General features: G+C 38.8%; 1 protein-coding gene across 5 annotated transcripts in view; it reads left to right on the top strand.

The window, feature by feature from the left end:
• The first annotated feature begins 3,438 nt into the window (after positions 1-3,438).
• The window catches only part of WTAP (WT1 associated protein), a 29,840-nt gene continuing 9,161 nt past the window's right edge, over positions 3,439-24,117 (top strand). For 2 of the 5 annotated variants that reach the window (XM_012759650.3, XM_012759652.3), the window contains exons 1-5: positions 3,439-4,058; positions 13,323-13,360; positions 15,470-15,525; positions 17,946-18,004; positions 18,875-19,002. In XM_012759650.3, the coding sequence (XP_012615104.2) occupies positions 13,331-13,360; positions 15,470-15,525; positions 17,946-18,004; positions 18,875-19,002 (273 nt within the window). In that variant the 5' untranslated portion in view covers positions 3,439-4,058; positions 13,323-13,330. Of the gene's footprint in view, positions 4,059-4,184; positions 4,354-4,457; positions 4,790-13,322; positions 13,361-15,469; positions 15,526-17,945; positions 18,005-18,874; positions 19,003-24,117 lie in introns of those variants that run through there. The other 3 variants (XM_012759649.3, XM_076002822.1, XM_076002821.1) reach the window with 3 other exon arrangements.

Below are 24,117 nucleotides of genomic sequence, written 5' to 3'. Positions count from 1 at the left end.
ACCAAAATTCCTTTCTCAAACAACAACAAAAAAAGGCAGGGTAAATGCTATTTTCCCTTTAATAGCTAATTTTTAGAGTAATAAATTGGTATAATAGTCACTCTCAATGATGGAAAAATAGTTTTCCTTCCTTTCATTCTCTCTTCTCTATAACTACAGCCATATATTTTTATTCAGTATTTGCAACCAATTGTATTAATTTCCTTTTGGATGCTAAACTTGCCCTGAATTTGGCCTATGGGAGATTCTTCAAGCTGGCTCCAGTATCTCTAAAATTTACTTCTGAGAGACTGAACATACAAACAGACAATAGCCAGACCATACAGAAAAACAGAATTCTAACTCATTGCCTGCAACAACTGGCCTAGGATACCAACCCCTCATCTACGATCATCAGCCCAGGAAGCCAACCTGCCATCAACCCGACGGGTAGGAAGTCAGACTGCTATCTCTAGCAACAATCCAGGAAACTAAACAAGAACCTCTACAACAATCAGGTCGAAATGGCCCAGGACTTGATTAAAAACTGACAGTTTCTCTAATTTTTGTCCCTACTTCCAACTTATGACAAACCAGCCAAAGTCAAATATGCTCCTCAAACCCAGCACAGAGGAAGCCTGCTTCTAGTTAGCCTCTAGCTTCCCCAGGCCAACAGCCTCTAATCAGGGCACACCCGAAGCCTTCCCTTTCCACTGAGCTTTCCTACCTCTCTGCCTGCCTTTGAGCCTCTACCAAGACCTAAGTGACAGTGACTGACTACCTTGCTTTAGCAAGTTCTCAATAAATAGCTTTTTATTTTCTCATTTGGCTTGTCTTGGTTTATTCCCACACTTTATTGAGGTATAATTTACATGCAGTAAAATGCATCCACTTTAGTGGGTCAGGTTGATGAATTTTGACAAATGTATATAGCTGGATAATCATGATACAGAACAAATGGATATACCTGTTCAACCATGGTACAGAACATTTCCATCACCCCCAGCAGTTCTCCCATTATCCTTACCAGTTGATTCCTTCTCTCTTCCCCTCTTAGCCAACTACTGATATGAAGTTTATCACTGTTGGGTTAGTTTTGTTTTTTTTCTCCTAAATCCTGCTGACATAGTCTCATTAGCCTAAGCACTTCCTTTGCATTCAGGCACAACTAAATATTTCACTCATCATGTGTGTACTTTCCTGCTCCAAAACTGGAATCAGCCAATTCTCTAAGGAGCCATGGATTGTTTAGTGGGAAATGGAATTTAGAAACCAAGATCTGGGTGCTAGGTGTCCCCATTGTTATTATAGGGTGGCCAACCATCCTGGTTTACCTGGGACTGTTCCATTTTTAACTGGAAAGTCCAGCATCCCTGGAAAACCCTTCAGTCTCTGGCAAACTGGGGTAATTGGTCACTCTAGTGTTTTAAGGCCCTTTCAGTGCACAGAACTAGAAAATGTATTCTAAAAATCATGGTCAAATTGATATTTCCAATTTAAACTTAATATTATACGTTTTTTGTGAACCTCTTTGATCTTGTATTTGTATTTTATTTTCTCTTACACGGAAAGTCTCTGTACATAATACCATTAAAATGCCTGTACATAGTTTCAAAACCACAATAAAACTACCATACATTATAAATCACTGAGTGGAGCTGAAGATTCCTTTGCACTTCTTTTTCATTCTTAGAATATATAGCTGACGTTTGAACAACACAGGTTTGAACTGCACTTAAACATGTATTTTTTTCAATTGAATGCCAATCAAAAATAAAATATTCAAGGGATACAAACCCATGTACACAAAAGGCCAACTTTTCTTGGTACAGGAGAGTTCCCTAGGACTGACTGCAGGACTGTGGGTCTTGAGTATGTGCAGATTTGGGTATACAGGAGCAGTCCTGCAACCAATCCTCCACATATAATGAGGGACACCACAGATACATTACGAATATTGTGTTCAAAAGCCCAGAAAATAATCCTGTGTATCTTAGGTTACAAATTTGACTTACAGTTAAGTTCATTTGTTTCACAATTTAAACTTTGGGGTTTACTTTGTTTCCTTTTTTAGTTACCTTTTGGCTATGGAAAACCTTCAAAAAGTTCAAACTCAGAGAAATCTTTTCTATCTCTATCCTCTCCACTCTTTTCCATTAACCTCTATAGGTAACTATTTTAAGTTTCTAGAATAGCCTTCTAATTCCCCTCCCCCCCATAAGCATGAACATATACATATATTTCCATACCTCGCTTTATTCACTTAATATAAACTGGGATGCATTCCAGAGTAACACATGGAATTTTTTAATGAGTGCATTGTATTCCATTGTATGGATATATCATTTCCAACCAGTTCTCTATTAATAAGATATTTTGGTTATTTCCAAACTTTTGCTATGACAAATAGCACTGCAAGGAATAACCTTGTACATTGTTTCCATTTGTGGAGGTATACCTTCAAAATAAGGTTAGGTCTAGAATGGAATTGCAAGATATAAAGATAAATATATATGTAACTTTCGTACTCCACAGGGCTGAATCATTTTCCCACTCCCATCAGGAAACATAATTTCAATGTGTATTTCCCTTATAAGTGAGGCTGAGTATTTTTTTTTTTTTTTTTTTTTTTGAGACAAGAGTCTCATTCTGTTGCCCAGGCTAGAGTGAGTGCCTGGTGTCAGCCTAGCTCACAGCAACCTCAAACTCCTGGACTCAAGCAATCCTACTGCCTCAGCCTCCCAAGTAGCTGGGACTACAGGCATGCGCCACCATGCCCGGCTAATTTTTTCTATATATTTTTGAGTTGCCAATTAATTTCTTTCTATTTTTAGTAGAAATGGGGTCTCGCTCTTGCTCAGGCTGGTTTTGAACTCCTGACCTTGAGCCATCCGCCCGCTGGGGCCTCGCAGAGTGCTAGGATTACAGGCGTGAGCAACGTTGCGGCCAGAGCATCTTTTTATGTTTAAGGACCATTGCCTTTTTTTTTTTTTCCTGAGATTTATCTGTACATATCCTTTCCTATTTTCCCCTTTGGATTTTGGTCTTTTTCCTTCCAGTTTTTGAGAGTTCCTGTGATACAAGCTGCAAGTATTTTTTTCCTAAACTGATCTGCTTTACTGGGAATATACTGTACCATAACTCCTTTGACAATCTGGAGTATATTTTAATGTTATCCTTATAAGTCACCTTACTCCAGGGCACTTCTTTGAGACATATAGTTTTGGTAAAGTCAGGTTAAGGGCAGACCAGGCCAAAGAATTACCTCACTCCTCTACTAAGAATTAAGAAATTGTTTCACATTTACCAGGTAACACCATCGTTCTTACTCAATGGTCCAGAAGACACGGAGTCTTGCTTAAGACTTACAGAACTTATTTTATTGGGTTCATTGAAACTTCACGGGGTTTCTGGGTTTGCAAGGTGCCCCTAGTGCTGCTGACACCCGCACAGCTTCCAACCGCTCGAGAACAATAGCTCCGGGTTTCCCCTCCAGAGATGTCTAGGCGGAACGAACCGAGTGGCCAGGAGGCTGCACTTCACGACGGAAGAGAAAGCATTGGCGTGCAAGTTCCCAAAATTCACAAGGCGAGGTGCAGCCAAGTGTAAGCGGAAGCGTACAACGCGCCCCGCTCGCGGCCCTGCTCCTGAGACTGCACCTGGGCCGCCAGCGCGCGGAAGCATCACGGATGCGTTGGGACCAGAAGGAGACCAATTCCGCGCCGCCTTCGCCCGGATCACTCCGCCCGAGACCGCGCCACAGCCGTAGGTGACTCCCGCGAGCGCGTCCGTCCCGCGGCCGTCTTCCCGTGATGCCCCACGGCTGACCTCCGACCTCGCCGGCCCGCTCCGCCCCTAGGCCGCTTCCTGCCCGCCCCCACGGAGCTTGCTGAGCCCCGGCGGCCGCGGGGCGCGCGCCAGACTCCGGGGAAGGGCCGGGGCGTGCCACGGGAGAGCTGCTGTTCCATTACGCCTCAAGGCCCCGATCGGGCTAGGCCGGCGGCCGCCCTCCCCTCTCCTTTCCTTTCCCCGCCTGGTTGCGGACGAGTGACTGCGGTCGCGCCCGGGGCGACTCTTCGGTGAGTGGGTCGGAACGCGAACAGCGTAGCAGGGGCGACCGGAGGCGGGCGGCGGCTGCGGCTCGTTCGGGCCCGGCGGCGGGGCGGGGCGGGGCCGAGCATCGGGGCGGGGCGGGGCCGGGCGGCCGGGCCTGGTTTCCTCCCTCAGCGCCATTTTGTGGCAGCGAGATCCACAAATAAAGGGGAGCGCTGGGGCTGCAGCGGGAGTAGGGGTGCGACGAGCCCGGCGGCAGGGCGAGAGGCGCAGCCTCGGCCTATGTGACTGGCGGCGCCAGCGCGGCCTCGGTCTGGAGAGGTAGGTGCGGGCCAGCCGGCGGGAGCGGCCGCGCAGGGGCTCCGGGCCTCGGGACTGAGGCTGGGCCGACCCCGGCCGGGGAAGGAGCGGACAGGGCCCCAGGGGTGACTCGGGCCCGAGCTGCACTGGTCTCTTGGTAGCGGCTCTGTTTTCTTGCCTGCTGAGACGTTTCCGCCGCCCTGAGGCCATTGTGCCTTCGCCCCCCGTCCCCTGGGCCCGGAGTGAGGCGGGTGTTCTGGTGGCCGCTGACACCGGCCGCTCGCCGAGGCCGCCCGTCCTTTCCCCGCCGGTGTCGCTCCCTCCCACCGCCCTCGGCCCGCTCGGGGACCTGGCGGCACAAACGAGTTCAGCCAGGGGAGAACGTGTTCACCAGATTTCACGTCACGCAGTAGGTGGATGCAGCTACCGTCTCCTGAAGGCTTCCATTTTTAAATGAGTGCGTGCATTCTGAGGGGAAAGAGTGGAAAGGTTTCGAGATCTTGGTGAAATGTTTCTTTAAATCCAAGTGTTACCTTGGATCCTTGTGAGACTGTCATTAGATGATTTTTAAAACCGTTTTTCATAAGTCAGTGAACGCATAGTGGAAAAAGCCCAAATTCTAGTTTTGTTAATGAGGAAAGTCAATTGGCTGTTTGATCTGAAAGGTCTACTTTAAAATCTTAACTAACTGTTCTGTGATTGTAAAGTAAAAAAACAATTCTTTGCCCTATAGAAAAATATTTAAATGAGCATGTGCAAATCGTGAGTTGTGTTTGTGCCTATTTTGTCTAGTTTTCAGTTTGGTTAATCCCATTGCTTGGGAATGTAAGTGAAAGTCGTGGGTCTGTCACGAGTTCTCGTTTTTTTCTAAGGTTTAATTGAAGTTACGGTTCTCGGGTTTTTATTTTAAAATTTGACCATTAAGTTTTCTCCGATAAACATCTTGTAGACATTTAAAACTCCATTAAAAATTATGTGCGAAAATTTTTTCAAGATGGCTAAATTTTATTTAATTCATTTGGTAGCATCTGATTAAGCAAGTTGGTGAAAGATTGCAGTCCACTAGGTGGCTTGTGGTAAAATTGAGATTAAATTTTAAGGGTTTGGTTAGGTGTGTTTCTAAGAGTGCTTTTAGGTCTTACAGTATCTTAATCAGATATGTAGTTAAGCGACCAGTATTTTCACATACTTTTCAGTGACAGAACTTTGACAAACTTCCAAAATTTCTAAGTCCTAAAGGATGAAAGTAATAATAATAATGTATCCCAGGTGCTGCTGATTTTTACATGGCTCATCTTTATCTAGCTATTCCAATTCAATATTAAGTCATGTTTACTGAAAATTTTTTTGTGTATTATCAGATATTAAGCTGGTATACATGATACAGACAATCTGTAGTTGGCCCTATATGTGCAGATGAGAGTTGTCACAATTGCATTTGTACAGTACGTTACCGCTTTCAAAGTCTGCTGTGGTCTTGTATGTATATAGTATAGAATTCCCTTGAAAATATTGTTTACTTAGCAATCTTTATCATTATTATATAATTGTATTTGTTTCTTGTCCTTCAGAATATTATGATAGTCCTTTAGCAAAACAAGACTTAAGATGGCATTTTGATTTTATTCTTGTTTTTGTTTTTAAAATTATTTCCCACTTGTTTGCCTCTAAATATTTTGTTTCTTTTAATTATTAAGCTTAGCACATAAAAGCTTTTCAATATTCCCACAATAGTATACCCCACTGGATATAATATTAAGGTGTTACATCAGACTAGAATTCAGTGCTATAAATAAATGTTCTCCACCTTTGAAGGTATTGGTGAAATTTAGTTTAATCTTTCCTAAATGCACATTGAAATTGTCTTTTATGTTCATACCGGGTACATATGCTGTACAAATAAGAGATTTTTTTCAAATAAAATTTTTACCATGTACAAAGCATGGAGATATGCCATAGTTTGTGAGGCAGGCAAAATTGGTGTCCTCTTTTTGCTGACTTAGAAATTGAGCCCAGAGTGTTAAGTGACTTCCTCAAGATCTTACAGAACAGATAGAAGAGTGAAGAAAAGGTGATCTTTCAGTACATTTTTACTACAGCACCAAGGCTATATATAATGTCAGATGACTGGTTTTTTTTACATTCAGTTATGATTTGTCTCAACTTTCTTAACTGAAGTTGTGCTGGCTGGTGCTTGCCTCTTCGGAGAGAACTGAGTTGCCTAACTTAGGATCATAATGCTCGAGCCAGGAAACTATGGGGATCTGGGATGCTAAGAACCTAGCCAACCAAAACTGAACTCCACATCCTTAGCTGTTTCTCTGTGTTAAGGCATCAAAAGTAGATAGTGGTTCTAACATTCTAAATTTGAGATATATTATGTCTGAATTAATCTACACATTTATCTACATAAATAACTGAAACTTTTACATAATTTTAAAACCAGTTATTATCAATACCAACTTTTGAGAGACACTGAATCTGAGACCCTAATGCCCAGTTTATTAATTAATAACTGTTTTAATCATCTAATAACTCATTTTCATCCTGGAAAATGGGGGCTAACTTTGACTTTCAAAGTTGTGATTGTTAAATAAATATGACTCTTAAGCACTGAGTGTATTTTCTTCATTTTTTTCCTTCAAAATTCAGGATTCAACTAATTGACTCCAAACGATGTTTTGGTCAACTTATTTTTCTGATATGAGGATAGATTGTTCTAAGAACCTGGAATATCCATTGTCTTTATGAATCTAGAATAGATGGTTATTGTGCTTGTCGTTTGGGCTTAAAAACAATTGCCCTGAGGAATAGTAAAAGTTTTAGCACGTTCATGCAATGTGAAAGTCAAAATTGAGAATTAGGTTCTATTTTAACTAAATAGTTGAATATTGTAGATGCTTTTATGTTTTACACTTGTTCTTATATGCCTTTTGCTAGACTGTGCATTTAACTGTGGTATATCATAGCTTCTCAGGGAAAGATCGACTTTCCATAGGCTTAAAGTTTGTTGTTTGGAGAGTTCAGTGGCATCGTCATAGCTTACTCCAACTTCAAACTTCTGACCTCAAGCAATCCTCCTGCTTTGGCCTCCCAGAGTGCTAGGATTATAGGCATGAGCCACTATGCCCAGCCCATCAGCTTAAAGTTAAGGGAGGATTTTCCTTCTAAATACTAAGGCTCTGAATTTCCCAAGTTGGATACCCCATACACCTTATATGACCTGTGACTCTGAAAGTTGGCTTATGAAGTACACACATTTATACAAAATGTGTATTTATCCCTGACTTATAATGCAGATTTAAAAATTTATTTAGACATTTGGATATTCTCTAAGCACCATTTTTGTGTGTTTTGTTTAAGACAGTCTCATTCTGTCACCCAGGCTGGAGTGCAGTGTTTATTCTTTATAAAGACAGAGTCTTGCTGTGTTGCTCAGGCTGGTTTCGAACTCTTTGGCTCAAGCAATCCTTCGGTCTATACCTCCCAAAATGCTGAGATTACAGGCCGGGCGCTGTGGCTCACGCCTGTAATCCTAGCTCTTGGGAGGCCGAGGAGGGCGGATTGCTCAAGGTCAGGAGTTCAAAACCAGCCTGAGCAAGAGCGAGACCCCGTCTCTACTATAAATAGAAAGAAATTAATTGGCCAACTGATATATATATAAAAAATTAGCCGGGCATGGTGGCGCATGCCTGTAGTCCCAGCTACCCGGGAGGCTGAGGCAGAAGGATCACTCGAGCCCAGGAGTTTGAGGTTGCTGTGAGCTAGGCTGACGCCACGGCACTCACTCTAGCCTGGGCAACAAAGTGAGACTCTGTCTCAAAAAAAAAAAAAAAAAAAAAAAAAAAAAAAAAAAATGCTGAGATTACAGACATGAGCTACCATGCCCACCTCTAAGCACCATTTAAGATCTAGCCAACATCAGACTCTTTAAAAAGATAAGAATGTAAGTCAGTGTTAGAAATTTAAATAACTGCTGTTTAGAATTCTAAATATTGGAAATCACCAAGAATTCTGCAGGTAGGCTTAGAAACAAAGACAGAAAGATGAAATGATTGTTTTCCTCAACCTGTGGATTATCTCTTCAGATTTTTCAAGAAGCACTGATGGAGGAGAGTATGTGTTTTGTTTTGAGACAGTCTCACTCTGTTGCCTGGTCTAGGGTACAGTGGCGTCATCATAGCTCGAGGCAACCTCAAACTCCTGAGCTGAAGTGATCCTCCTGCCCCTCAGCCTCCCATGTAGCTGGGACTACAGGTGGACATCCACCTAATTTTTTTATTTTTCATAGAGAACAGGATCTTGCCTAAGTTGGTCTCCAACTCCTGGGCTCAAATGATGCTCCCGCCACAGCCTCCCAAAATGCTGGGATTCCAGGCAAGAGCCACTGAGCCTGACCAAATCTGTGTTTTGATCTAGAGAAAGAAACTAATAGTTAATTGCCCATTTTGTGCCAGTCACCATGCTAAAAATTAATGTTTGTCTTCAAAAACAAAGCAATAAGGCCGGGCGTGGTGGCTCACGCCTGTAATCCTAGCACTTTGGGAGGCTGAGGCTGGCTGATTGCTCAAGGTCAGGAGTTCGAAACCAGCCTGAGCAAGACCCCGTCTCTACCAAAAATAGAAATAAATAAATTGACCAACTAAAAATATATATACAAAAAATTAGCCGGGCATGGTGGCGCATGCCTGTAGTCCCAGCTACTTGGGAGGCTGAGGCAGTAGGATCGCTGAGCCCCGGAGATTGAGGTTGCTGTGAGCCAGGCTGACGCCACGGCACTCACTCTAGCCTGGGCAACAAAGTGAGACTCTGTCTCAAAAAAAAAAGCAATAATTTTGAGCCATCATGGTAATTCTTCTTGAGATTCAGAAATTCTGCCACTTGATTTTATTTTCAGAGTTTGTAACTGTTGTAAAAACCTGGGTTATCAGAACTTCCTTCATGTGTTTCCTAGTCCTTTGTGGTTTTGTTTTGTTTTGTTTTTTGAGACAGAGTCTCACTGTGTTACTCAGGCTAGAGTGCTGTGGTATTAGCCTACCTCACAGCAACCTCAAACTCCTGGGCTCAAGCAGTCCTCCTGCCTCAGCCTCCCGAGTAGCTGGGACTACAGGCACGTGCCACCGTGCCTGGCTAATTTTTTTTCTATTTTTAGTTGTTTGGCTAATTTCTTTCTATTGATAGTAGAGACGGGGTCTCGCTCTTGCTTAGGCTGGTTTCGAATTCCTGAGCTCAAGCAATCCTCTCTCCTCAGCCTCCCAGAGTGTCCTAGTCCTTTACAAACAGATGAGCAGCATTTCATTCATTGCTAATTTAAGCTTATGATTAATTTATTTTGATGGAGTAAGAATCCGAATACCTATCTATTAAGAGAATAAACAAGTAAACGTAGGGAAAGTGTCAGGTTGTAGAAGCATATACAGTTGTTCCTTGGTATACGTGGGGGGGACTGGTTCCAGGATACTCAAGTCCCACAGTTGGCCCTGTGGAGCCTGCCCACATATACAAAAAATTGGCCTTTTGTATATGCGGGTTTCACATCCTATGAATACTGTATTTTCAATCCATGTCTGGTTGAAAAAAAATCTGTATAAGTGGACCTGCACAGTTCAGACTGTGTTGTACAAGGGTCAGCTATAATAAAATTTATAAACTGGAATTTAATCTATATTGAATAACATCCATGATACTTAAGTTTTATAACTAAAATTCTACATACTGAGTAGGTAGGGTGTCTAGTAACTAGCCAACAAGTAGACTACTAGACTTAGTGGTAAATTTAGCTGATTTCAAACTGTCACTCATAGAACTCTTATCACAGTATCTGTTATATAAAATTCTATGTTCTCAACATTTTTAGATAATGGTATGATCATCTTATTGTCGAAAATAATTAGATGGCTTATTTCAATAAGTTTACCTTTAGGCCAGGCATGGTGGCTCATGCCTATAATCCTAGCACTCTGGGAGGCTGAGGTAGGAGGATAGCTTGAGGTCAGGAGTTCGAGACCAGCCTGAACAAGAGCGAGACCCCGTCTCTACTATAAATAGAAAGAAATTAGCTGGGCATGGTGGCGTATGCCTGTAGTCCCACCTACTTAGGAGGCTAAGGCAGAAGGGTTGCTTGAGCCCAGGAGTTTGAGGTTGCTGTGAGCTGGGCTGATGCCATGGCACTCTAGCCCAGGCAACAGAGTGAGACTCTGTTTCAAAAAAAAATAAAATAAGTTTCCCTTTAACTGAAGTAAATTCATTTATTTATACTTTGGTTTAACATATGTTTGCCTACTGTATAGTAGGCACTGGGGCATCAGCAGTGAATGAAACAATTCTTACTTCATAAGAAACAGATAAGTATATGTAAGTATATAAAATGACAGGTTGTGATGAGAGATACCAAGAAAAATAAAGGCTGATATGAGAGCATAGCAAGGGATGGGCATGTGCTATTTTGAATGAGATGAGAAGCCTTTAGAAGGGTTTAACCAGAACAGTGGCATGTAGATACACACACTTATCTACTGGTTAAATACATACAGTTCAAATGGCTAAAATTATTTTGTAGGGTTTCTTTTTGTTGTTAATTAAAAAGATTATTCATATTTAGCTCTGGACAAATGGGAAATTCCAAGGAAATGCTAGGCTTAGTTTTTTTGGTTCTAAGACTTTGCAGTCTAATGAAGTGAATGTACATTAAAGTCATGCTAAAATAGAAGCAGTTAGACCTGTGGAAGTAAACATGGTGAGAGGGGTTCCCAAGTGATTGGAATAACTGCTACTAGATTAGGGTGGTCACTAAGCAGCTTTCTATAACTGCAGCCGAGATTATAAACTGGGCAACAAGGGTCGTATAGTAGGCAGAAACCAATTTAAATGAAAAGTATACATTTTTATATTGTAGAAATATGTTCACGTCTCTGAGTGACTTAATGAAACAAATTATATACCATCAGCTCAGAAACAAATGATATACTCAAATTTTTGTTTACTACATCTCATGAGATTATTGTAAGAATTAAGCCAGTGGCTGGGCATAGTGGCTCATGCCTGTGGCTATGCCTGTAATCTTAGCACTCTGGGAGGCCAGGGTGGGAGGATTGCTTGAGGTCAGGAATTCCAGGCCAGCCTGAGCAAGAATGAGACCTCCATATCTATCAGAAATGAGGAGGGTATTGGAAGATGATCTCACTTGAGAAATCGCAGGTATTCACTAAAAAATGAAGTAGCTTTTAAAAATTCAGTTTAACAAATATTTTGGTCAAATTTCTAGTAGTTTAGAATTTGTAATAACTTAAACTGTAAAGAATTTTTTTTTTTTTTGAAACAAAGTCTTGTTCTGTCACCCAGGCTATGGTGCAGTGGTGTCATCATAGCTCACTGCAACCTCAAACTCCTGGGCTCAAGGGATCCTCCTACCTCAGCCCCCCAAGTGTCTGGGACTACAGGCATGCACCATCACACCTGGCTAATTTTTCTATTTTTTTTATAGACAGGTTTCTCACTCTTGCTCAGGCTGATCTTGAACTTCTGGTCTCAAGCAGTCCTCACGCCTCTGCCTCTCAAAGTGCTAGGATTACAGGCATGAGCCACTGTATCTGGCCTGTAAAGAAATATTTTAAAACGTAAGGGAACATTCGTGAATATGGCATTAGAAATAATACCTAGGAATGACTAAATTAGCCGTTGTCGTTAAATTTGAATATTAAGAAGTGTTTTCAGTATAAGAACTTGTTGCTTAATTTGTGTAGATTTTATTATTATTCCAAATACAATTTAGGTGCTTTAAAAAAATAATACTGTACCCAAAACTCTAATTCAGTTATTTTAGTTGTCATGGAATTTTCATACAAAGATTTTATGGTTGTTAGGTTAACTGTTCCTATTATATACACTTTTTTTTTTCAATTTCGTCTTTTAATGCATTGTTTAAGGTATGTTTGTTACAGGTTTCTATTTTTGATTTTTTTTTTGTATTGTGTGAAGTTGTGGTTTAGTATTCATTCAAAAAGACAGTATAATAAACTGTTCTCTACTTGAGTTCATCAACCCACATTTTGTAACAGGGTTAAGTGAATTTTGTATAAGATTATATAAAGAAGCTAATTTTGAGGTGCAGATTATTCTGTGGAATAAAATTAAGTAATGTAGGAGTATTTTCCTTAAAGTGTAAAAATATATATATATTTAAATATACAATACATACAGACCGTTGGACAATTACCATGACACTGATAGATTCTACCTTACTATAAAAACATACTGCTGTAAAAGGAAAGACTTAGAAACTGGTATTACCCTTCTTACATTGCAAGAATGTAATGAGAGGCTTGGTGTGGTGGCTTACTCCTATAATCCTAGCACTCTGGGAGGCCAAGGTGGGAAGATTGCTTGAGCTCAGGAGTTCAAGACCAACCTGAGCAAGAGTGAGACCCCCCATCTCTACTAAAAATAGAAAAAAATTAGCTGAACAACTAAAAATACATAGAAAAAATTAGCCGGGCATGATGGCACATGCCTGTAGTCCCAGTTACTCGGGAGGCTGAGGCAGGAGAATCGCTTGAGCCCAGGAGTTTGAGGTTGCTGTGAGCTAGGCTGACACCACAGCACTCTAGCCTGCCTGGATAACAGAGTGAGGTTCTGTCTCAAAAAAAAAAAAAAAGAATATAATGAGAAATTATATTTCTAGTGACCCTTTATGGCAACATCAAAAGATTCAAATGGTCAACTTTTTTACAAGGCAATTTTTAAAAATTACCTAAGAGCTATAATAATGATGTTATAATAAAAGGGAGAACTGGATGTAGAGTATACGGGAACTCTGTAATGTCTTTGCAACTGTTCCATAAAGTTAAAACTATTCTAAAAAGTTTCTTTAAGTTAAAAAAAAAAAGTAATGATTTTACCATGATTCAGTTTGTTAATAAATTGCTATGAAAGAGCCAGTGTTTTTTGTTCTTATCTTAATTGGGACCTCTTTTCCCCAACCCCCTTTTTAGGATTCAAGATGACCAACGAAGAACCTCTTCCCAAAAAGGTATGTTTTTTTTTTTCTTAAGCAGTTTTAATCACTTTTTTTTTTAATACTAGAGTTGAAAGAATTATCTGTATTATTTGCTTATTTTTCACCCCTTTGTCTTTGTAACAATAATAGCTTTGGGAGTGTGCAATGTGCTAGATACTGTATCTTATATATAGTGTATTTCTAGAATATTTTCAGCTTTTGGTAAACTTTTGTTATAATGATATTTCCATGATCTCTTAGCCTTTATTATATGAATGTTTCCAGCTACATATATACAAATAATGTCAAAAGTTGGGGATATAGCTCAGTGGTTGATAGAACATTTGACTGCAAATAATGTTAAAAGAGATTATAAATTCCTGTAAGTATATTATTTCTTTTTTTCCTAATTTAAATTCCTTTGGTTATAATTTAAAACCATTTTTTATTTTTCATAAAAAGATTACAGCTAGTTTTTAAGTTCTACTCTTACCTCTGAAGTTTTGTCCTATGTCAGTTTCCCTGTTTCTACAGTTTCTTCCTTGAGTTCAGTCACTATTACACAGTGTGTGTTAGAAAAGGAGTAACATAGTTTCTAGGAGGAATTTGTGAATCAGTTTTGAAAGCTGGGTATGCGCTTACTAAACTGAATAGTAGTGAATAGTTTAGTGAAGAATTTAGATAATATGTTACAGAAATTTCTGTCTTAGTTTTGGGGTCAAATTATTCATGAAATGAATAAAGGCTTGTACTGTGCATTAGTAATGTTGAGAATTACTGTGTGCTTTTTCTGGTAGTCTTTTTCTGTTTCCTGTTAGTCTTTTAATATATTCTGCTATAGTGATTCCCCTTCTTCACATAATCTTTAACGTAATAGTAATATTATTTTACATGTTAATATTGCAATTTGAAACAGTCTTTAAGGGAAAAAAATTTAAGTGTCTAATGAGGGAAAAATAAAGCCTTGATTTTATACTAAAGTAGGAGAGGAACCTCACTATTAAAGTCTTCATTTGATATTGGAAATGCACTTAATATTCCTCAATTTATAAAGCAATTTCAGCTTATGCCCCATTTCTTTATAACTTCTTTATTTGCAAGTATAGATTCACAGGAAGTTGCAAAGAAATGTACTGGGAGGTTCTGTGTACCATTCACTGAGCCCCTTTCAGTGTTAACATCTTGTATAACTGATTTTCAAACATCTTGCATAACAATATGAAAACTGGGAAATTGACATTGGTATAATCCACAGAGCTTATTCAGATTTCATCGTTTATATGTGCAATCTGTAGGTGTGTGTACAGTTTTATCACATGTAGCTTTGTGTAACCACCATCAGTCAAGATACATACCTGAGCCCTCACTACAAGGCTTCCTTGTGTTATTCTATTATAGTCACATTCACCAACTCTCTGTCCCTAACCCCTGGCAACCACTGATCTGTTCTCCATTTTTGTGATTGTTATTTCAGAGTGTTGTATAAATGAAAACATGTAATATGTATACTTTTGAAAAGATTTTTTCCCACTCAGCATAATTTCCTTAAGGTTTATCCAAGTTATTTCATGTCTGTTTCTTTTTTTCTTTTTTCTTTTTTTTTTTTATTTTTTTTTTATTTTTTTTTATAAAGACAACAGTTTCCTAATGTTTCTTTTTATTACTGAACAATATTACATGGTGTTGATGTAGTATAATTTACCCATTCACCTATTATAAATAAAAGTCCTTGGACATTTTCATTTCTTTGGGATGCATGCTTGAGTGCAACTGCTGGGTCCTCTGGCACATCGGATTTTAATTTTAAAAGGAACTGTCAGTGGCAGTACCCTTTTATATTCTTCCAAGCAGTGTATGAAAGTTCAATTTCTCTGAAACTTCAGTAGCATTTGGTATTGCCACTAATTCTTAGTATTTTAGCCATTCTAATCAGTGTGTAGTGATACCTCATTGGGGTTTTAATTTGCATTTCCCTAATGATGATGCCCATTGTTAAGATACCAGATAGTTCACCTTTTTAAAACTTCTTTGCAATAAAATTTTTTTTGAAAAAGTGGTAATTTGTACTGAGCCATTTTGGGAGAAACTTTGTATGTCTTTTGGAAGAGTACTCAGTAGTTTATATTGTAATTCTCTTTATAGGTTCGACTGAGTGAGATAGACTTCAAAGTTATGCCACGAGATGAGTTAAGTCTAAGGTAAAATGTTCTTTTATCCAAAATATAACTCTGTAAAACATTATGTTGTGACAAACATATATGTTTGTCTTTATGCCAAATATTGTTTTGTTTTTAATGTTAATCCTCAAATCATTTAATGTAGTTTTTGAACATACTTCTTGTAGCCTATTTCTTTATTATGTAAACACTAAGGAAAACAGCACCTTAAAGACCTATAGCACTAGCTGGAGTTGCTTCTAGAGCAGGCGTCCTCAAACTACAGGCCGAGGGAGGGCTGTATGTGGCCCAAGGACATTTATCCAGCCATCCAGCCCGCCACCGCTGGGTGTTTTTGCCACAGCTGCCTGTCCTGCTTAGCAGCCGATTTGTCCCAGGCCCACAGTGCGCATGTGTGGAATGTGCGCCGCACTCTCCAACAGTCTGAGGGACAGTGACCTGGCCCCCTTTAAAAAAGTTTGAGGACCCCTGTTCTAGAGTAACAAGTAATCTGAATTTTTTTTTCTCATGCAGGCAAAGTGTTCAAAATTGCTACCTGGGAAGCATTGTACTTACTAATGTATAACTTGCTATAGGGAAAGACTCTCCTCTCGGGAAGCTTTCAGTTTAACAAATATATAGACTTATTTTGTATAGTTTTTCCTTTCTGTGTTTAGCATTTGAAAAGAATTCTAATCCTAAAACATGCACTTCCGGTTATGGGAAAAAAACATTATTTACTAATGAAGTGAAGTTACTTTGTGAGAGTGACCTTGGCTAGCTCATTTAATTTAATGTCCTTCATTTTCTCATCTGTAAGTTGAAGGAATTGGGTTAAATTATTTTTAAAAGTTACTTCCAATTCTAAATATCTGTGATTATCTTGTAAATGTCTTACAAAAGCAGATTGTCAAGTGCAGCATAATAGTATTCTTTTTTTTAAATGTGTAAGAAATCAGAAAATGGGCTGTGTTGTGTTTTATAATTTAAGTAATGCTTTTTCTGTTTTTTTATTAGTATGTTATTAAATTTCATACTTGATAACTTTTAGATAAAAATAGAGTATTTTTCAGGGCAGCCATTCTGCTTTCTCTAGAAATTTGGAGGAATTTTTATCTGAAGAATTAGGCAAATTTAATAGGCTGAGTGGAAGATAGGTGTTTTATAAGATAAAGAGGCATAGATGACATGTTTCTTTGTTTCCTAGAGTGATAATTTCCCACCTTCACTTGTACTTAGCTGTTCTATTGTGGACATGCTCTTGATCTTCCTCTGCCATAATCTCATGCATAGGACAGTTTCTATTAACATAATTTATCTCCCTGCACATAAAATTTTTTTAAAAAAATTTTTTTTTATTCCTTTATTTTTTTTTTCCATTTTCAGTGGCCAATTAACTTTTTTTTTATTATTATTTATTTTTAGTAGAGACGGGGTCTCGCTCTTGCTCAGGCTGGTCTTGAACTTCTGAGCTCCAACGATCCACCCGCCTCGGCCTCCCAGAGAGCTAGGATTACAGGCGTGAGCCACAGCGCCCGGCCTGCACATAAAATTTAAATCCTCAGTATTCTAGAACACTCTTATCCTCTCTTGCTTGTGATATACTACCATTCACATGTTGGGTTTGTTTGTTTCTGTTTTTGTTTTTTTTTTTTTTTTTTTTTTTGTATCTCTGATACGGTACACTCCTTGCCTTTTATCCCTTATATGATTCTTATTATTAGTCTCTGCAGTTTTTTCTTTTTCTTCTTTTTCTTTCTTTTTTTTTTGAAGACAGAATCTCACTCTCTTGCCTGGGCTAGGGTGCCGTGGCGTCAGCCTAGCTCACAGCAATCTCAAACTCCTTGGGCTCAAGTGATCCTCCTGCCTCAGCCTCCCAGGTAGCTGGGACTACAGGAACATGCTACTGTGCCCGGCTAATTTTTTATATTTTTAGTTGTTTGGCTAATTTCTTTCTATTTATAGTAGAGGCGGGCTCTTGCTCTTGTCAGGCTGGTCACGAACTCCTGAGCTCAAGCAATCTTCCTACCTTAGCCTCCCAGAGTACTAGGATTACAGGCGTGAACCACCTCGCACAGACAATAAAGCACATTTTTATATGCCTTTTGTTTTAGGTGGACAGCATATTTGAAAATAGTAGTAGCATTTTGATTCAGCCTTTATAATCCAAGCATTGGTCCTTGGGACCAGTGATACCAGAATGAATCTCACCCGGAGGAGCATGCTTGACATGTTCTCAGCAGAGAATACTTTTCTCTTTATATCTCCTTTTAACTGTTTCCTATAAATTGAGAAAGAATAATGAAGGGACAAATTTATTATTGATTATGCTAAATTTATAATTATCTCAAATTTAAAAATCAGAAGAATTCTCATTAAATGTATAAGTTTATGGATATGATTTTCTAATCTGTTTAATAAAAGCAATTTCAATGTAACTAATGTATGGATTTTTGTACTAGATGGAAGCAGTATGATGCATATGTACAAGCTTTGGAGGGCAAGTACACAGATCTTAACTGTAAGTATGAATTTTAGCTTTCTTAAGGACTATGAATAGTCTCCTTTTAAATTGTTGTTACAAAAACATGGAATAATTGGTTTTATCAAAGCAAATGCTTAAACTTCAGCATTTTGTTTATAAGAACTATGTCTAGGCTCTGTGTTGAGTGCTGGAAAATACAAGGGTGAATGAGACAGTCTCTCTTGAGGAGTCCTCAGTCAGCGAGGAAGACAGACATGTAATAATGATATCATTTTAGCAAAATTATGTGCAAGGTTCTGAGAGAGTATAGATAGAATAACTTATAACTACTTGAAACTCTTCTTGGTCTGTCCCTAACCCCTTCTACGTAGGAATTTGAATTGAAGTATGAGTTATTAGTCTAGACGAGAGATACATAGCAGCAACCAGTAATAGATACAGAGCTAAATTATAACATTAGGACATACCTATATATTTATAGATCTTTTCAAATTTGTTGAAAATAATATCAATAAAGTTTATAATTTTAAGCCATTTTAGTCTCACTCTTTATGGAATTTGAATAACATACTGTTTGTGAGTATTAAAACCATATGTATATTATTTTCCAAGTTCACAAAGCTCAATACCATGAAGTTCTAATAATCACATGACTGTGTTATCATCTGTGGAAGTTATGGACATTATGAACATCTAAAATACTGATTGTCCATGCAGTTATTGGTGTTTTTATATTGAATAGGTTAAAAAAAATACCAATTGGGATTTTGTGAATACTGTATGATATAAACAAATGCAGATAATGCAGTTTCTTGTGTTCTCTTGGGAACAGATGAGACTATAAAAATACAATTCAGCCTGATATTAGATAGTAATATTTTGGCATTTTTTTCTTTTAAACATCAGCTAATGATGTAACTGGCTTAAGGGAATCTGAAGAAAAACTAAAGCAACAACAGCAGGAATCTGCACGCAGGGAAAACATCCTTGTAATGCGACTAGCAACCAAGGAACAAGAGATGCAAGAGTGTACTGTAAGTATTTAAAGTTATAAAAGCCTGTAATTGAATTGATTTTTAATTCACATTATCACATGTTAATTTTAAATGATGCTAAATAGAAGAGCATATTTTGTTAACCTACATATTCTTTACGTTGCAGATATACTTACTAGATATACAATTTTGATAGATAGCATCCATCATTTAGATGATAAACTTTTTTTTTTTTTTTTTTTTTTTTTTTTGAGACAGAGTCTCTCTTTGTTGCCCAGGCTAGAGTGAGTGCCGTGGCATTAGCCTAGCTCACAGCAACCTCAAACTCCTGGGCTCAAGCAACCCTGCTGCCTCAGCCTCCCGAATAGCTGAGACTGTAGGCATGTGCCACCATGCCCGGCTAATTTTTTCTATATATATTAGTTGGCCAATTAATTTCTTTCTATTTATAGTAGAGACGGGGTCTCACTCTTGCTCAGGCTGGGTTTGAACTCCTGACCTCGAGCAATCCACCAGCCTTGGCCTCCCAGAGTGTTAGGATTACAGGCGTGAGCTACCATGCCCAGCCTAGATGATACACGTTTTTTGTGGCTAAGAAGGCAGAAGTTTTAAGTTATTCTCTGAAATTTCCATGCTTTCTGAGAATTAGTATGTCAATTCCAGGTATATTTCAGGTAGATGTGTGAGGGCATAATCAATAAAAGGGCATTTGCTCCTTACAGCTTTACTTCCGCTGGCTAGGCAAGCCATCTGATTAGTTTACAGTCTGCTCTCTAGATCCTTCTGTGTAGAACTATTTTTCTACTGTATATACAGCAACTTTTACAGTATATCCTTTTTAATTGTTAAAACTTTCATTCATACCATTTACCATGTCTACATAGATCTGAAATCTAGTGACATTTGATTATCTAGCCCTGATAATTTAGATTGAATCGTATGCTGTCTTTGACAGCTATTCCTTTTGTGTATATATATATATATGTAAATACACAAAAAAATTAGAGGCAGCTCTATCCTTGTTTCTAATTTTAAAATCGGAATGTTTCTTCACTTTCTTTGTATCCTCTCCATTCTTTTGGTGTACATATTTATTAAATCTTCTAATGTGTAAGCCATTATTCTGGTCACTGGAAATACTAAAAATACACCGGCACAGTCTTCTATTTTTTCTCTTGCCAGTAAAATGTTCCTTTGGGCTCAGTCACACTTCCTGTGCAGAGATTATTTGTAGTTCCACAAAAGTCCCTATTCTCTCTTCCTTCACTTTTTATAAAGTAACTTCTTCACTTGTTACTTTGCTAAAGAAAAGAGTAGCTTTTATCTTTTCTACTTTCTCACTACTTTTTCTCCTTCTCTTTCTACCAGTTTCCATTTTCACTTTTATGCAAAAAATGAATCTTTCTGCAGAGTGCTAACACCTGGGAGATAGAGTGTGAATAGATAATGCTGATGGTACTATCTCATAAGACCAGAGTGTCTTGAATTCTTTCTCTCTTTCTGAATCTTCCTCTTGACATGGTAGTTCAAATACTACTTAGCACGTTCCTAGACAGTATATGCTATTCATGTACCTCTGATTCTCCACCTGTCCTGTGTACACTGGCAGTTTTGATCTTATCATGCCTGGTCAAAGCCTTTGAATACTCCGTCACTTTTTTGTCTTCTAAACCTGGATTTTAAGGTTCTGTCAGCTAGAACCTAACCTTTTCCAGCCATATTTTTTTTATAGCTCTCTTCTGCTCAGGCCAGCTGATGTTCTTTCAGTTATAATACAAAGTAAGGTTTTGTGGACAGGGCAACAGGAGTAAAAACACAAGGAAAGGGCAAGATTGTATGTGGTAGATGAGGATGAAGTTTCAGGTGAGAGTGAAAAGAGAGGGTCAGGGCCAGGGATCTTGGATATTATTTTAAGTGAGAGGGTAACCCTGAAGAATTTTTAAGCAAGAGATTTATAAGGTTGATCGGATTTACATTTTAGGTAGACCACTCTGGTTTGATTATGGAAGGTGAATTTGAGAAGAACAGGACTTATACCAAGAAAACCAGTTGGGAAGCTCTTAAAATAGTCCAGATGAGATAATAAAGCCAGTGGTGGCAGGGAGGAGGGAACATAGGATGAGTGTTTTCGAGGCACAGTCAGTAGACGTGATGAGTCGGATGTTGTTGGGGAAATAATGAAGAAATTTAGGGAGGAATCACAGATGGCTTTCAGGTTTGTCTTCTGTGTTGAGTGATAATGCTAATAAAATAGATCAAATTTAAAAAGAAGAGCAGAGTGTGGTTTTAGGAAAACTAATGAAATGCAACATCCCCCTGCCCCCTCAAAAGGTAAATAAAGTGATTAATAATGTCAAAGGCAAGCATTGGGTTCAGTAAAATAGGAATTTTAAATTGTTCATTTGATTTGGCAGTTAGGAAGGCTGTTGGCCAGTTAGTGAAACCTCTTTCAGTTCAGGGGCAGAAGCAAGATTGTATTAATTTGAGTAGAAGGAGATGTATCAAATGTAGACGTGGCTAAGATTATTTTTTTAATGAGGTTAGGTTGAAACTGGGAGTTACTGGGTGATAATTAGGCAAGATTGGGAGAGCTTTTTTTTTTTTTTTTTTTTTTTTTTTTTGAGACAGAGTCTCACTTTGTTGTCCAGGCTAGAGTGAGTGCCGTGGCGTCAGCCTAGCTCACAGCAACCTCAATCTCCTGGGCTTGAGTGATCCTTCTGCCTCAGCCTCCCGAGTAGCTGGGACTACAGGCATGCGCCACCATGCCCGGCTAATTTTTTTATATATATATCAGTTGGCCAATTAATTTCTTTCTATTTATAGTAGAGACGGGGTCTCGCTCTTGCTCAGGCTGGTTTTGAACTCCTGACCTTGAGCAATCCGCCCGCCTCGGCCTCCCAAGAGCTAGGATTACAGGCGTGAGCCACAGCGCCCGGCCCGGGAGAGCTTTTTTTAAAAGATGAAACAGTTTGGAAAATGTATAGGCTCTAGAGGAACTGACAAATGGAAGTTTAGAGATAACATTAATAGAATTTAAAAGATAGAAAGGATAGAAGTAAGATACCAGAGGAAGCAGGGGGGGAAAGGTTAAAGAAATAGCTGGAGGGATTAACCTTGAAGATGAGAGGTTCCTTATCCTCTTGAAAATGGAATAAAAGTGGTAAGGATTGTATTGGATATCTGCCTTTTAAAACCTAGCTGCATTTATCCTCAGTGTTTCAAATTAAGCTAAGCATAGAAAAAATGCATCCTCAGCAATATATATGTTCTTTCTTTTTTCTTCCTTCTTTCTTTTCTTCTTTCTTTATTCTTCGCTTTCTTCCCTGTCACTATCACTCTCACTTTTTTGCCTGGGCTAGAGCATAGTGGTGTGATCATAGCTCACTGCAACCCGAAACTCCTGGGGTCAAGCAACCCTCTCATCTCAGCCTCCCAAAATGCTAGGATTACAGGTGTGAGCCACCGTACCCAGCCTGTGTTCTTTCTTGATAACTCTTGTGTTTTGCTTAGCATACTAGCTCCATCTCTTTGATCTTTTAATTATGTAGTTATTTCTTCTTTGTCAACATGCAGTCTTTGCTAAGTTCATCAGTAGTCCATTTATTTAGTTAAATTTGAGTATAAGATATAAGTTAGCCAAAGAAATAGTTATTATTGTTAGCTTTTTATTTTTTGAGACGGAGTCTTTCTGTGTTGCCCAGGCTAGAGAGCTGTGGCATTAGCCTAGCTCACAGCAACCTCAAACTCATGGGCTCAAGCTGGCTCCCGAGTAGCTGGGACTACAGGTGTTCACCACCACACCGGGCTAATTTTTTGTTTCTATTTTTAGTTGCCCAGCTAAGTTTTTCTATTTTTAGGAGAAATGAGGTCTTCCTCTTGCTCAGGCTGGTCTGGAACTCCTGACCTTAGGCGATCCTCCTGCCTCAGCCTCCCAGAGCGCTAGGATTACAGGAGTGAGCCACTGCGCCCGGCCATTGCCATTGTTAGCTTTTTATAATACTTGATTAACTATTTTGTTTATAAATCTGTCATTTTTTTCTCTCCTCACTAGTATTCCCATTTTTCATTTAGTCTTTTGCCAGTCCACTTGAAATAGCTTTTGGAATAAAACTGACTTTTATTTATTTATTTATTTATTTATTTTTTTGAGACAGAGTCTCACTTTGTTGCCCAGGCTAGAGTGAGTGCCATGGCGTCAGCCTTGCTCACAGCAACCTCAAACTCCTGGGCTCAAGCAATCCTCCTGCCTCAGCCTCCCCAGTAGCTGGGACTACAGGCATGTGCCACCATGCCCGGCTAATTTTTTCTATATATATCAGATGGCCAATTAATTTCTTTCTATTTATAGTAGAGACGGGGTCTCACTCTTGCTCAGGCTGGTTTCGAACACCTGACCTCGAGCGATCCGCCCGCCTCGGCCTCCCAGAGTGCTAGGATTACAGGCGTGAGCCACCGCGCCCGGCCTTAAAACTGACTTTTAAAACACTGCACTCAGTTTTCTATTTCCTAGCACGTGGAATTTATTCTACTCAAATTTGTCTCTCTTTTCATAACTGAAAGCATTGACTGTTGGGACTTTGTAAACCTAAATAGTAACTGAATCCCAGTCAGTGTTGTAAGATTGCATTTTGTTTAGTGATATCAGCACATGGTGTGTGGTATAAAGACATACTTTATTCTTTCTGTATTAAATTATCTCAGCAGCTGGCCTTACATTGAATAAGCAGTTGTACTTTTCTGTTTAAAATGAATCAAACAAAAGATTGTTAAAAATTTTTGTGAATTAAATAAAAATTACTTGTTTGCTCAGTATTCTCAGTCCATTTAGTGTATTTGTGACTTTTACTAAATTTGTAGTAAGAAATTTTAAATTTGATACTGTTTAAGCCTTAACATGGAATGAAATCTTGAACCAGATCTGTTTTGGGTATGAAGAAAATGATGATTTTAATGCTAATAACTGTATTTCATATTTTAGAAATATATTTTTAGTGTGCTAGTAAGTAGTACAACTGAAGTCGAAATTGAAGGTTTCATATGTAAGTAGAGGGGTTCTGGTATGGTGGAAAAAGCTCTAGACTAGGAGTCAGGAGGCCTAAGAACTAGTATTCTAGTTCAGCTATGCCACTGAACTAACTATATGCTTTAACAACT

The sequence above is a fragment of the Microcebus murinus genome, chromosome 5 (assembly GCF_040939455.1).
Source record: "Microcebus murinus isolate Inina chromosome 5, M.murinus_Inina_mat1.0, whole genome shotgun sequence".
NCBI classification, from domain to species: Eukaryota; Metazoa; Chordata; class Mammalia; order Primates; family Cheirogaleidae; genus Microcebus; species Microcebus murinus.
This window is presented reverse-complemented; position numbering and strand designations above follow the sequence as displayed.